This window comes from Sprattus sprattus (assembly GCF_963457725.1).
Source record: "Sprattus sprattus genome assembly, chromosome: 12".
Classification (NCBI taxonomy): domain Eukaryota; kingdom Metazoa; phylum Chordata; class Actinopteri; order Clupeiformes; family Clupeidae; genus Sprattus; species Sprattus sprattus.
In genome coordinates this window covers 11,103,908-11,118,453 of record NC_137910.1, presented here as the reverse complement: position 1 = coordinate 11,118,453, position 14,546 = coordinate 11,103,908, and the positions used below count along the sequence as shown (strand labels likewise).

The window sequence follows — 14,546 nt, the reverse complement described above, 5'->3', positions numbered from 1 at the left end:
GCTTATATAATAGTTATATAAATATGCTAGTGACTGTTCGTGAGATCATGTTCCGGAGGTCGTTTTATAAAGCAGTCCTTTGATCATTAAAAGGAGTGTTAAATGTTGTCCGACCTCACATGCTTTCGGGTGTGCACACAGGTCAGTCCCATGGTCACCACTCATCCTCACGTGGACTTCACACTCATAAATACACACCCATTTAACCGCCCCTGCTGTCATGGCATATCTAACTCCTTATAACCTCCCCTCAGAGCTATCCCGTCCATAATTGCAGTGTTATCATAGCGAACAGTAGCTGTATTGAGTTCTATTCATTTAGGATTTGACAATAGTGGTTATAATACACATATTAAGCAAGTTCATTGAAAATGGAAAAATATCAAAAAATATGAAGTACTTTATTGCAAAGATGACCTCCATTCAAAGCGAAAACAAACAAATTATCAAACAAACAAACAAAAATTCTCTCATCTGAAAAAGACAGATGTTTTGAAAATCATTCCCATGAGATAACCCTCTTGCCATGTTTGCAGTTAATCATTACATCACACTTGTTGATAAATACAATTATAAGGACAGCTATTGGGGACACAGCAGTCTCCTAAGAATCGCCGTTGCCTGGCACATTAGAGCCACCAGAATTTGTACTGGGACACATTAAAAAGTCAGACTCTGAAGGAGAGAATGAGAGATGAACCTGTTGCTGTGCCAATTACCCCTGAGGGCCATAAGCACAATATCAGTAGGGAGTGGTTAACAGACTATCTACTGAAAAAAACAAATAGGTACAGAGTTGAGCGACGAGTTTATCAAGAAATATCCCCCGGCCCACAGCTCTAATACCACTGTGAATCACCGGGGTAGAAGATGGGGGCTTTCTGTTGGTTGAGCTTGTGAGTGAAAGGTAACTCACAATGACACAGCTGGATTCAGTCATCGTGTCCATGCCCCACACTTCAGCAGCGGTTCCACAAACTCAGCATGAGCTAAGCAAACAAGTCTAAATCATTCCAAATGAGGTTAAGAAAAAAGACTCCAAAAACAAACATTTGACTTTTTCATCAAAGCACAGGAAAGCAGAGAGGACTAAATTCACCGTTTTAAAAGTGACAGCACATGGCACAGACTCACTGAGGCCAAAGGTTCTGATTTATTAAATAGATACTGATCTTGGGGAAGATTCGTTATTAACATTTATTTCACTCGTGTAATATTCTCTTCAGAGTGATATCTCTCTGTGATATATGAGCTACCTGACTTGTCAAGGTAGTTTTAGATCATCTATAATTTCTACCAGATCATGATATAATTATAATTATAATTATGAATACCTTCTTGTAGAACATGGTAAAATCATGTGAAAGTAGAGGAATCGTCTCTAATGCTCATGTCATGTCTAGCTCTGACATGGGTTTATATATAACCTCACCACCATCCTGTAAACATAATTTTCCCGATATTGATTTTTACATTTTTCTTCTGACATATCTACCCATTTCAGGGTTTCACAGGTATTTCAAGTTTTAATAGTGTGCCTTTTCTACCCCCTTAGACATCATCTCACTGTTGATTTGCACAACACTCCTTCTCCGTCCTCGTTCTCCTAAAGGACCGAACCCGCTTCAAGAGGGTGCAGGGGGGGACCAGTCCGCGGCACCCTAAAGAGTGTTCTTAGCGATGGCGTTCAGTGTGCGGACTTTGGTCACATCAGCCACTTTTATGGAATACTCCGGCACAGACAGAGCAGCTCCCATGTTCACACTGGAATTCCTGTGCAATGAAGCAGACCCGAGAAAAGGTATTAATTTAGAATTCTAAGGACATCATTCATATGTTCATATATTCATATATTCAGGAAGGCATTTCTGGCCTGAGTTAAATCTTTTCTGTTATGCTTATGTTAATATTTAAATTTGTTTTTAATTTTATTGTATTATTATCGTCAATTTCTAATATGTAGGCACTCTGAGATTCTTTGGAATGAAAAGTGCGTTAAAAATAAAATTAATTATTATTATTATTATGTATGGGGGAGTATGGAGTTGAAATCATCCATTCCGCTACCTTTGCTTATGCCTCACCTGAACTTCATGGCTGATTCCTTACCAGACCTAGCAGAGCAGTGGAATTCCTGAGCTCCGGAACCTTCTAGAATCCTCTGCAGATTACGCTCAGTGATGCCTCCTCCTGTGGCACAAAAAGGGATTCGGTCCTTTATGGAGGTAGGTATAGGGTTAGATCTGCTCTCCAAACCATGCTCAATTGTGTGTGTGTGTGTGTGTGTGTGTGTGTGTGTGTGTGTGTGTGTGTGTGTGTGTGTGTGTGTGTGTGTGTGTGTGTGTGTGTGTGTGTGTGTGAGACATCACCAATGACCATATCCATGTTTTTAACAGAGCATAATGCTTTTATTCACCATAGTGGCATTGCTTTCGTCATAGTCTAGCCATGCCTATAGCAATTACAATGCCGTAGCATTACTTTCATTAAATATTATCATCCTTTTCAAACTTTATATTCATCAAAGAAGTATCAGCCTATGCCTTCAACATAAGCTTTCTTACAAATGTGCACTGCAGCAGAGTCTCTAAAAATCTCTTTTTAGCTCTTCCAGAGCTTTGCAGAGAGAAAAAGTAATTAAGATGGGTTCAACTCAGGGCTCAAAAGCATCCGCACATGATTATTATTGTATTTGTGGACTTTTTTAGAAATCGATTTTTCATCATTTTGACCATTTAAGAATAGTTTGTGTATAATAAATTACTGTATTGATTGATTCTTTCACCCCAAACTAACAGCAAAGGTATGGAATCAGATCAATGCCATAAATATTTTGTAATCTGTAATATAGATTTTGTACATGTAACATAGATTTAGTATCTGTGAAACCATCTACACTTTCAAAACCTATCTTCACTTTCAAAATGTATTTACAGATACAGATTTCAAATACAAAATGTATCTACACTTTCAAAAACTATCTACACTTTCAAAAACTATTTACACTTTCAAAAACTATCTTCACTTTCAAAATCTATTTGCAGATACGGATTTCAGTTACGCATTACGGATAGGGATACGGATTTCTGTTACGAATTACAAAATCTTTTTGGCACTGTCTTTACTGCCTTTCTAAAGAGCCAATCAGAGCTTTTGGCAGATTTTCTAAAGCGCCAATCAACACATTGTATCCTCTACTGACTAGCCAATCAGCGCTAGCTTGCTGGCATCTGCTGCTGGCCCGCTCATTATTCAATAGTTATAACCTAAATCTGCCACCGCTCTGCCTAGGGAGAGACCTGGGGTCTCCCCCGCACGGTTTGAATACAATTCGGTGTACGAACACCGTGGGGGAAGTTAAAAAAGCATGCCTTATGTCTGGCCCAAAGGGCTGATGAACACCTGTACTATTTAGTTAATCTTAGGCTCTGGCGATTCAGAGATCGCTTGGCTGCAGAACGCATTGTAACTAAGAAATTGGTCTCATATATCTCTTCCACTGAGACGCTAGAAAACTCGCTTCCACACAAAATACACAATACAACGTTTTCAAGGACTTCAGAAAAGGGTTACAAATAGCCTACCCCAAAGTGCCATGAAAAGAAACGAAAATGACATTACAAGGTGGTTTTGAAATCAGGCTGGTCATTATCCAGCTGTTGAGGATGCATATGCACTTAACGGTATACCCCCACCATCACTTTGCATGTGCCTGGAGAACAAGACAATAGCAGTCTGTCTGCTAAATGTTCTCATCGTGATAATGGGTCATATGAATACTGTTCATTGTTAACTTAATTAAATGTGAATAGGAGATCGGTCACGAAAATGCTAACGTTAGCTTTCGTTAGCTACCAAAGCAGATCCTAATATCTTCCATACAACGACAAGGATCTTTGAAACAGGTGTAACGAAGTGTGGAGTGAAAACCACTGACTATGATTGTGCGTTTTACAATGACTTTATTAACAACTCCAAATATAGGACTTCTTACTTGTGCCATTTCTCGGTCTCTGATCCATGACTGCTGCATACACCGTTTCACTCAACTTTCCCAGTTACCAGCAAGCTAGCGCCGCTGATTGGCTAGTCAGTACAGGATACAATGTGTTGATTGGCGCTTTAGAAAATCTGCCAAAAGCGCTGATTGGCTCTTTAGAAAGGAAGTAAAGACAGTGCCAAAAAGATTTTGTAATTCGTAACAGAAATCCGTATCTCGTACTTGAAATCCGTATCCGTCTCCGTCTCCGTAATGCGTAACTGAAATCCGTAACTGAAATCCATATCTGCAGATAGATTTTGAAAGTGAAGATAGTTTTTGTAAGTGTAGATAGTTTTTGAAAGTGTAGATACATTTCGTATTTGAAATCCGTATCTGTAAATAGATTTTGAAAGTGAAGATAGTTTTTGAAAGTGTAGATACATTTCGTATTTTAAATCCGTATCTGATAGGTTTTGAAAGTGTAGATGGTTTCACAGATACAAAATCTATATTACAGATTACAAAATATTTATGGCATTGATCTGATTCCATACTAAGGCCTCAATAGGGTTCATATCTGGTCACTGTGCTGGCCAGTGCATGAAAGACTTCCTGATAAAATGCTACAAAGGCTTCCTGTTTCTTCACCACACTGGTTTTGCAAAGCTCATAGGCATGCTTTGAACTGCTGTTCTGCTGCATGATAAGACCTGCACCAATAAAGCACAGCCACATGTGACTGCAAGACCCTGGAAGTATAACCTTTTTGCTTAATTATTCCTGGAACCCTGTATGAATCCTTCACTGAGTGACAGTAGATTGCGGATATTAATCACTCCCTCAACATTTTCTATTTTCCCCCTGCATCTCACATGCATTCTACGTGGATCCCATCAGCTCTCATCAATCATTATATTCTATTCACAGACAATCCAGAGTCTATTGTGATTGCCATTCTATCATTGGGGGTGGATATGATTTTATGAAAGTTTCTTGGCAATGTGACACATGTGACGAATAATATGTATTTTATGAAACAATTTATTAAGCCTGAACTGAACTCAAGGAAAGGTACTAGGATACAATGCAAGGAAGGACAGTTTACCGGCTTTGTTGACCAAAATACATTTTAGGTTTGGGAAAATGTTAGCATGTAAACACCAATAACTATTTTGCCTTGCATATCTAGGGCTTCACTATATATCTTTTTTATCTGTGAAAAACATGTTTGGGGAATTCCAAAAGTTTGAACACTTACACACACAATTCATTAACGAGGTGAACTCACCAGGCATGATGACTATTCTTCCTTTGGCCTGTTGACAAATAGAAGAGGTGAATCTAATATAACCTTTTGCCATTCAGAGGAGAGCTTTTGAAACAGAATAAATGCATACTAAGAAAAACGCCTTTGAAATTCTTAAAGCTATCCGACTGAAAGCGGATCTCTATTTTTATCTTCCTTGAAGCTTTTCATGGATTCAGTCTGAGAGGGCTGACATCAGGCATCAGACACTTTTGATAAGCCTGGCTTACCACCATACCAGGGGTATGAGGTATGAGTACCCAACTCTTCAGAGAGCACCTACCTTCCTAACTGGCACTTCGACTAGTACTTAACTTGCAATTACAGCAGTTACATTCCTGCACTTCTTTTTTCTATTTCTTTTTCATATGTTACGACGTATTTATTGTTATACTAGGTCTCTATTGCTCAAAGTGTGACTTTTCTCTCCCTTGTATGTCGTTTTGGACAAAAGCGTCTGCTAAATGACTAGATGTAAATATAAATGTAAATGAGTATGAAAACTGATGTGACAGTTCATCACTGGGTTCCAGAATCAAGGGTGAATGTGCGAATGCAGGGGCAAACTCTTACCTGTTCCACAAGCCTCTTGATGAGAGGAAGACCCTCCAGCACAGAGCTGTCCAGGCCGCTAGTCAGCACTCGTTCGAAGCCTAGCGAGATTAGCGTTTCCAAGGCAACGACAGGATCATGGACCATGTCGAAGGCTGTTATGAGGGCAGATGGGAGGAAGGCTGTTAATGCCTCTTACACACATGCTCCCCAGGCACAAAGGTGATGTACACAGGACAGGTGTGATGTGTTCACAGTTCTTAGTTTAGTAACGGGGGTGAGAGATGATTATTATATCGTGTGTGAAGAAACGGATGAATTGGTGTCGCTCAGACTCTTCCCTTTTACCTCTGTGAAATGTGGCGGGCAGAGGACGACTGGCAGCTGTTGAAAGAAATCAAAGAGGCCAATGACAAACACAAAAGAAGATTACAAATAAAAGAAACAACCAAAAGAAGATTACAAATAAAATAAACAACCACAAAATAGGGAGTTAGGGAGTGGCATTCCAAAGAATGTAAATGTTCTATCTTCTGCATTAACTGTCTGAATCTTGAGTAGGGCTCGAGATGAACAACGTTACATTACAAGATTAGCTGGGGGCACAGATGTAGCACAAGTGGATCAAACACTGATCAACTCTTTTACATTATAGACCCCACATTTGTCCACCTCCAGTCATCTACTGGGATAAGGGCCATAGGAAGATGTGCAAATTCCATTCAAAACAAAAGCCAAGGTTCCAACCACCATAGCAGGCGGCAGTGCAGGAGTTTACCTAACAACTCCATGCAGAGTTGCGCATCTACCCTCCCATCCTCAGTCAGGGCTCCAAGCACCAGTCCATCCGCCCCGTGGTTCTTCATCATCTCAATATCCTTCCTCATCACCTCAACCTCACGGTCTGAATACAGGAAGTCTCCTCCACGGGGTCGGATCATAGCGTAAACAGGGATACGGACATACTGCTTCACCACCTGCAACAGCCCTGTAGGGATAGACATCTCATGTAATACAATTATGTATTTAGGTTCAATACTTTAACCTTCCTTACCACAGCATGCTGTGAAGTGCATTCAAAGCAATTTCCATAATTAGTGTATGGACTTCTATAAACTACCTTCCATGTTCCTCAAAGGAAACGGGAACTGAATCCCACACTTACAAAATGCTTACATGTTAGTTGGGGAGTGGACAAATGTAATTTGGGGTGAAATAGCTGATGTAATGTCTTAATGTTCAGAGACAATGTACTCACCAACACTAGGTGTTATTCCTCCCTCTAGTAGACTGGAGCAAAGTTCAATGCGACCCGCTCCTTTATTTGACAATAGCGAGAACAAACATATATATGAATATAAGGTATAGTTGTGTAAATAGCTATGAATGATTTCCACTTAATCTGAATGTTGACTGACTTAGCTGTTTTTCTAGAATGTACTCATTTGTCAGATACTGAGTAATAAACCCCTGTCATTGAAGATGGGACGCCCTTACTTACGGGAGAGAAAAGTTAATACTCAGGCTGACATTACCTCCTCTTTCAGCATTTATGGCTGACTCCACACAGTCTACACACACTTCCATGAGGAAGCCGTCTGACATCCTAAAAATAAGAGGGTGGCCGTCAGCAGTGCAACAACTATGTGTACATAACAAAGATATCAAAACTCACTAAGCATACCATTCGAATCTACAGGTCTCGCAAGATGTCAATACATGCATATTGGTTGGCGTACTGAGCAGCTTTAACAGTTACAACTTACAAGTGATTTGTGGCAAGTCAATATTTTATCAAGATTTATTTCAGTTCAGAATGTACTGTTCTGTCGATAGCATGCAGCCAATGTAATTAAATGTTCACACTAATGTAGCTAGATATACTGATTACTAGCAAAGTAAACTAATGTTAGCTAACGAGCTAACCAAACAAATCTCGAGCAACATTAATGGGACCATCACATTGCTTAAGCAAAGTTCTGGCGTGCTGGTTCGTTGTAAAAAACAAGTCATTATTTTCGGAAGGAATACACTCTGTTCAAATACATATTTCACCATTAAAAGGCAAAACGCCATTTGAAGCGTTTACCCTTTCTCAACATAAAACTCTTGACAGCAGCGAAGTTTACCTGCTAGCGGTAATGTGCGGCCGCAACGTCACCTTTAACCCCACTAAGCGCGTTTGTTTCGCTTTCATTAACAAAAAGTGATTTTTTTTTTTAGATATATATCACTTAATATTCGGTAAGGAATCACATATTGGCTAGGTTTGTACCAGTCTATTATTTATGTTAAACCCAGGTAAGATATCTTACAAAATGAGGTGTTAAATAAAAAGTAAAATATGTCCGCAATATATTTTCTGTAGGGATATTTTTGCTAACCGATGATTAGGTTTGCAGAGGTCCACAGAGCTGGAAACAGCAGAGATAAAGTCGATAATATGTAACACAAGTAGAGGTCGAAGAAGACCCCATATCACGTGACAACAACATCATCAGTGAACGTCACAAAATTTCACACATTTTAGTCAGTCTTTTTCCTCAATTTAGTTTTCATGCAATCAAGGTCAATTCAAAATATTGCTATGATCTGTTATTCATTTATTATTTTTTTAACCACGTAGTAATTTCTAGTTTTTGTTATGTATCCATCTTACGTCACAGGGTCAAAGTTGACAGCTCGATTAAGTAAGGTCGCAAAATATCTATCATGGTTGCTTGAGTGGCAACTGTTAGGACACCATCCTCAAAATTATCTGGAAACAAGGAAATGATGCTGCTCCCATCGTTAAGGTTCGTGGTATCGTGTGGCTGTCGTAACGCCGGACGAGGATTTAATCAAAGCCAGGTATGCTAGCAATCCTCCATCAAAGATTATGCCGGGGTAGCTAGCATCTAAGGCTAACTAGCTAGGTGGCATACTACCAGTAGCGTTGCATGTGCCTCATGAACACAAACGAGGCAATTGCTTAAAACATCTTTTTATCCAGGACGTTAGATGTGTGGTTTTGTGTAATGACATTGTGTTGTACTGCTTCATGGAAACAATGTACCAGTTGTCCAAGTTAATAAAGATAACAGTAGACTTCAAAGTGTATTATAATTCAACAAGTTTGTGAGCAAATAACGTCAAGATAATATATGGGAAATATGCCTTGTTTTGTCATAACTAACGTTAATTGTGTTGTAGGTATTGCTGGTCATATCCTGAACTGTTTCATATGTAAGCTGCCTTGCAATGTTATGAAAAGTGCTGTTACGTGACGTCCTGTCACGTGAGCAATGGAGATGATGAAGATTTGCGCATCTCATCAAGTTTCACTTCTGGTCTCTCTGTTTCCCTCCAGCGGACACATTTACGACAATGGGTGCCGAAGAGAGGGCAAACCACATCGACAATTACTGCAGAAGCAGGCGCTGTCCATGCAGCCTCTGTAACCTCTGTAACCGTACCTAACGCTGCCACAAATCGCATTGTTGGAAAATGGCTGGTTGGTTGCAGTGGATTGGTATTGGGGGCGGTCGTCTTAGGTGGTGTAACCCGGTGAGTTGTCAGCCATGTGTTGCCTTTTATTACTTTAAAACCCATTGCGATACTTAATGCTTTTTGGTTAAATGTTCCATTGCATTTTAAATGATCTGTGTATGGGGTTTTGGTTCAAACTGTTAATAGTATGTTCACCAACACATTTCTCACATACACAAATGATACACTAAATGCTTGCGTTAAGGTCTTCTTCTTTTTTTTTTTGCCTGCAAAAACAGATTGACAGAATCCGGTCTCTCGATGGTGGACTGGCATTTAGTGAAAGAGATGAAGCCTCCACAATCTCAGGCAGAATGGGAAGCAGAGTTTTCCAAATACCAACAATTCCCAGAGTTTAAAATGTAAGTCTCCTCGCCTCTGGAAAGTAATGTCTGCATGACAATGCTACAAATATGATTATAACACGGGTAGATGGAATTATAACACGGGTAGATGGAATCCACCATTCTGAGAGTTAGTTCCGGGGTGTGCTATATTCTACGGTATAGTAACTGTACGACCTGTTTTCATCTACCTGAGCGTTCCATATCAGTACGCACTCAAAAGGAAATATCTATCCAAGATGGCGGCGTGTTGTGGCTAATGTAGTGGGGAATGTTTCATGTGAATTAAGCTATCTACACGACTTTTTATATGTCTAAATTGACTCGGTTAGTTGTTTCTGTGCTACGCGAATGTTGCAGAGTATTGAAAGTCTTTACTGAAAGTCTCGAATATTATTTGTAGTTGACTTTTAGCGCTTAGACCAAAAACCCATTTGAAACACACGTAGCTTTTGTGCTAGGTCTAACAGACGTTAAATTCCCAATGCTATTTGTCTGTTGCATAGCAACAGCCACACAAAGGGGGACTATTTTCTCTTGGCTACTGAAATGCGATACACAACGTTTGGTGTCTACAACTTTTTTTTGTCCTGAAAGGCAGCTTACTGTTTACTTTAATTGTACTTAATATTTTGGAGTCGCTGGCAACCGTGTTATAAAAGCAATAAGGTACTCGAGTCAGTACGGTATCGTCAATAATGTACTTGTTCGAGGGTTTGCCGGCCCTCCGCTGCGCGTCGGGCCTAACAACTCCCTCGAACAAGTACATTATTGACGATACCGTACTGCCTCTCGAACCTTATTGCTTAAGTAAACCCATTTCTTCAGTGATGCACAAAGAGTGGCTAATAAGTGTCAGATTTGATCATTGTACTGATTTTTGTATTATTGTACTGATTATTGTTTACGTAGAGTTGTTTTGATGTTAAGACAGAACTCCAAGCAAGCTTCTGTTGTTTGCTGTAAGCATAGCATGAGGCCTAAGTAAGGGATATTATTTCTCACAGAATGAACCATGACATGACTCTCACCGAGTTCAAGTTCATTTTCTACATGGAGTGGGGCCATCGCATGTGGGGCAGGCTGGTTGGCTTGGCATACATCCTCCCCACCGCCTATTTCTGGAGGAAGGGCTACTTCACGCGCTCCATGAAAGGACGAGTGCTGGGCCTGTGTGGATTTGTCTTCTTCCAGGTATGTGAGCAACGCCCCGGCTAACAGAATGAGTTGCATTATTAGTGTTCCCAGTGTGTCCCTCAGTGTATTAGGTTGCCTCGGAGCTCAGTGTGTGCCACCTGAAACATTTTCGCGGCCCACTGGATTGTGCTCTGCGCCCCCCCAATTGGGAAACCCTGATCTAGATGAATACAACATGACGTATTTTTGTGATTTTAATATGCTACAAAGCTGAAAGGTAATCTGCCTAAAATGACAATTGTTCACTGTTTATGATGACCAGTGGTATACTTATTGTAACATATACCATTGTATTGTTTTTATATTTAATAATGTAAAATATAATTGGAATACAATTCCGTAGTATATCTAGAGTTCAGAAACGTTTTAGCATCTTGTGCTTAAACTTTGTGTATAGCGTTTGGAAAATGTTCACTTACTGTAACACAGATTTAGGTCTTCCAGATGATTGATCTACATCTAGTCTGTCTTGGTGTGATACAAAGGTCATACATAATATTAAGTAGTTAAGAGAAACCAACTTTGTTGACGGGGGCTATAGGTGAAACTCGGTGTATTATGGCAAAATGACAAGTCAGTTTTGCTGAAATGTATGGTGGGTGTGTCTGCAGGGCCTCCTGGGCTGGTACATGGTGAAGAGTGGGCTGGAGGAGAAGCCGGAGTCACATGACATTCCTCGCGTGAGCCAGTACCGACTGGCCTCTCACCTGGGCTCCGCCCTGCTGCTCTACTGCGCCAGTCTGTGGACGGGCCTCACGCTCATGTGCTCCCCCGACCAGGTGAGCTCCCCCAGGGGTGAGGGTAGTCATGAAGCGGATGCTTCTCTGTTGTCAGACAGGATGAGCCGGGTTGTATATTTATGCCTTTATTCTTTTAACTTGGTCAGAGTCAGTGGCAGTTAATAGTCTCCAAACTTTAAATCATTTAACTCATTTAGGTATGTCAATTTCAGTCTAGATTTGTCAGTGGGCAAAATTGTAGGCTATTAATTGTGTTCAGGCAGCACTGGTTATTATAATTCCTAAGGAAAAAGGGATTTGGGTTATGAAGGAATGATAACATGTTTGCATTATTCTATGATCAATTTGTCATCATTTACAAGTATTTAAGAGATGATTTCACAGATATTTCCCAATTATAGTCACAGACTGCACAGCTTTTTAGTCAGACTTCCATAGAAAGGAACTTATTAGTGTATAGCGCAGTCCCTGTCTGTCATACGAGCTAAATCATAAGTGAAAATGATCCCCAGAAAAGAGTGGGAACCCTGTATCTGACTGTCAAAAGATTCGTCATCATTAACACAAATCAATCATAATACTTTAATCTTAATCCTATCTTTATTCCTATCTATTTTGTATCTCTTTTTGAGTAGTTGACTTTGGTTGACTGCTTCTCTTTCAATGCTTTGTAGCTTATAGAAACAAGGCGCCTCGCCCAACTACGCCGATTCGCCAAGGGCACAGGGGGATTGGTCTTCCTCACAGCTTTGTCAGGTATCTGATTAACTTGGCAAGCGGTAACGCTTTCAATGACTTAAAGTTGATAATTCAAGAACATCTCAATGACTGTTGTTGGGGGGGTCTATTCCAAAAGGGGCCTTTGTCGCTGGACTGGATGCTGGTCTTGTGTACAACTCCTTCCCAAAGATGGGGGAGCGCTGGATCCCCGATGACCTGCTGGCTTTCTCCCCCAGTATCAAAAATGTCTTTGAGAATCCTACTACAGTTCAGTTTGACCACAGGATACTGGTAAGTAGTATCATAATAAACAGAAATGTCCATAAAAAGGATATTTTAAATTGCAATTATAGTTAATTATTGACTGTGATTTAATAAGTTGTTGTCACGCTGCGGGATATTTAAAGTATTATTAGAACTCCATATGAAATGGGACTGACAATTGCATTCACTGTTGGCCTGTCGAAATTGTGAGTATTTGTACCGAGTCATCTATGTCAGACTGTGCCAGAGTATCACCTTACTCATCTCAAGTTAGATATGACAATTATGTCTTACACAATAAGTTATCCTAGCTGTTAAAGAGAATGGCAAATGGTTTGAAGGTGCTAAGTCATGTACAGGTCCCAGTTGGGTCTGTTGGTACGAAGCTCTTCAGCTAGAGGACATGTGTTTATGTTGGGTCTGTTGGTATTGAGGTCTTTAGCAAGGGGACATTTGTTTATGTGTTTCAACGTGTAAACTGATGATGCTTTGCACTGTTTGCCTTCAGGCTGTCAGCTCACTGGCTGCCATAACGGGCCTCTACTTCTACTCCAGACGAGTGCACCTGCCCCGCCGGGCAAAGATTGCCATTAGCTGCCTCACTGCCATGGCCTACACACAAGTATGTTAGCATTTTATGTTTTTCTAAAAGAAATGTTCCTTTAACTGTGAAATTCTTGTTTTCATTTAACTGCATACAGGCTTCAAAAAGCATTTTGGGGGATGGCACAGACATCTGTCATAACCTTCCGTTGTGCGTAGACTTGTGGGTTATGTGAAGTCGGCGCTCATTGTTAGCGCTGCCTCATGAATAGGAATTAAAAAGAGAATTAAAATCAAACGGTGTGCTGTTGTCTCCCCAGGTGGCACTGGGCATCAGCACGCTGCTGCTCTACGTGCCCACCCCGCTGGCCGCCACCCATCAGTCGGGGTCCGTGGCGCTGCTCTCCCTCGCCATCTGGGTGCTCGCTGAATTGCGGAAGGTCGCCAAGTAAGCCCTCCCGAGCTCACGTGTTGTCCGCGTTGCTATTTTCCTGCAGCTAGACCCCAGCTGGTTGAGGAGAGACTGTAAATGTACCCCCTGCTCGTGGAAATGGCCTTCTCTTTCTTTCACACCGGATGGATCCGACGCAGGTGGCTTTTCATGCCCAACATCTTTGCAATTTATTTCAGCATTCATTTTCTGAAAATCGTTTCCCTTCGCAAGCGCACTCTCTCTTCACCACAGCATACCTGGCCTCGCCTCCTACTCAAGGCAGGCATATGACACTTGAGTTCTGATTGTGTTCTGGTTTTTGCTGATGACTCATGCTTTTGATAGAGTTCTTGATGATTTATGAATACTATATGCATTTCATGTGGACACCATGCTGAACTATCCGAGAAATGAGATGGTGGCTGGTTATTGATGCCTTTCCACTATTGCACTGCCTCACAGTTGTATAGAGTTTAAATTATGTTTAAAACAAGGAGGATTTGAGAGCAATACGTAATTAATATGTATATTTAAATTACTGAGCGTTGCTGTTTTGAATTTTACTGTCAGTAAATGTGCTAACAAATGTTGCAAGATGACTTGTGTCTGTGTCTGTGCACATATCTACGCATAATTTTGTTCTGAATACTATTGTTTTTTAAGAAAAGTGCTCAGAATTAGATAACAAGTAAAATATTGCACTATTTACAGAACAGACTTTGAGATCACACTAAAATGAATGGCCTAATTGTTTGTATTCCCAAAAGTGTATATATGAGAAAATACTTGACATCAAAATTAAATAAAGGATCGGTCAAAGAGCATTTGGAAGAATGTAGTAGAATGGTGTGTAACATAGCTATGCATAGCAAGTGTGAATTTTTATTGTCTATACAAAATATACATGTTTTAATGTAATGCAACCAGTTGAGGCTAG

General features: G+C 40.4%; 2 protein-coding genes across 4 annotated transcripts; one reads left to right on the top strand and one right to left on the bottom strand.

Annotated features, from left to right (window-relative positions):
• Window positions 1-382: 382 nt before the first annotated feature.
• On the bottom strand, window positions 383-8,270 carry cutc (cutC copper transporter homolog (E. coli)). Of its 3 annotated transcripts, none has more exons than XM_080848491.1 (9): window positions 8,225-8,270; window positions 7,376-7,446; window positions 7,099-7,158; window positions 6,619-6,828; window positions 6,189-6,224; window positions 5,862-5,995; window positions 5,271-5,298; window positions 2,085-2,190; window positions 383-1,773 (listed from the first exon to the last, which is right to left on the bottom strand). In XM_080848491.1, the coding sequence occupies exons 2-9, from the start codon at window positions 7,443-7,445 to the stop codon at window positions 1,662-1,664; spliced, it is 756 nt and encodes a 251-aa protein (XP_080704617.1). In that variant the 5' UTR covers window position 7,446; window positions 8,225-8,270; the 3' UTR covers window positions 383-1,661. The 3 variants fall into 3 exon arrangements, with proteins under 3 accessions (XP_080704617.1, XP_080704618.1, XP_080704619.1); XM_080848492.1 differs by lacking the exon at window positions 8,225-8,270 and adding an exon at window positions 7,930-7,991; XM_080848493.1 differs by lacking the exon at window positions 8,225-8,270 and adding an exon at window positions 7,970-7,991.
• A 264-nt stretch (window positions 8,271-8,534) lies between these two features.
• On the top strand, window positions 8,535-14,418 carry cox15 (cytochrome c oxidase assembly homolog 15 (yeast)). Its single transcript, XM_080849400.1, has 9 exons — window positions 8,535-8,690; window positions 9,190-9,386; window positions 9,608-9,730; window positions 10,720-10,906; window positions 11,521-11,688; window positions 12,324-12,405; window positions 12,506-12,660; window positions 13,142-13,255; window positions 13,497-14,418. The coding sequence occupies exons 1-9, from the start codon at window positions 8,613-8,615 to the stop codon at window positions 13,626-13,628; spliced, it is 1,236 nt and encodes a 411-aa protein (XP_080705526.1). The 5' UTR covers window positions 8,535-8,612; the 3' UTR covers window positions 13,629-14,418.
• Window positions 14,419-14,546: the final 128 nt, after the last annotated feature.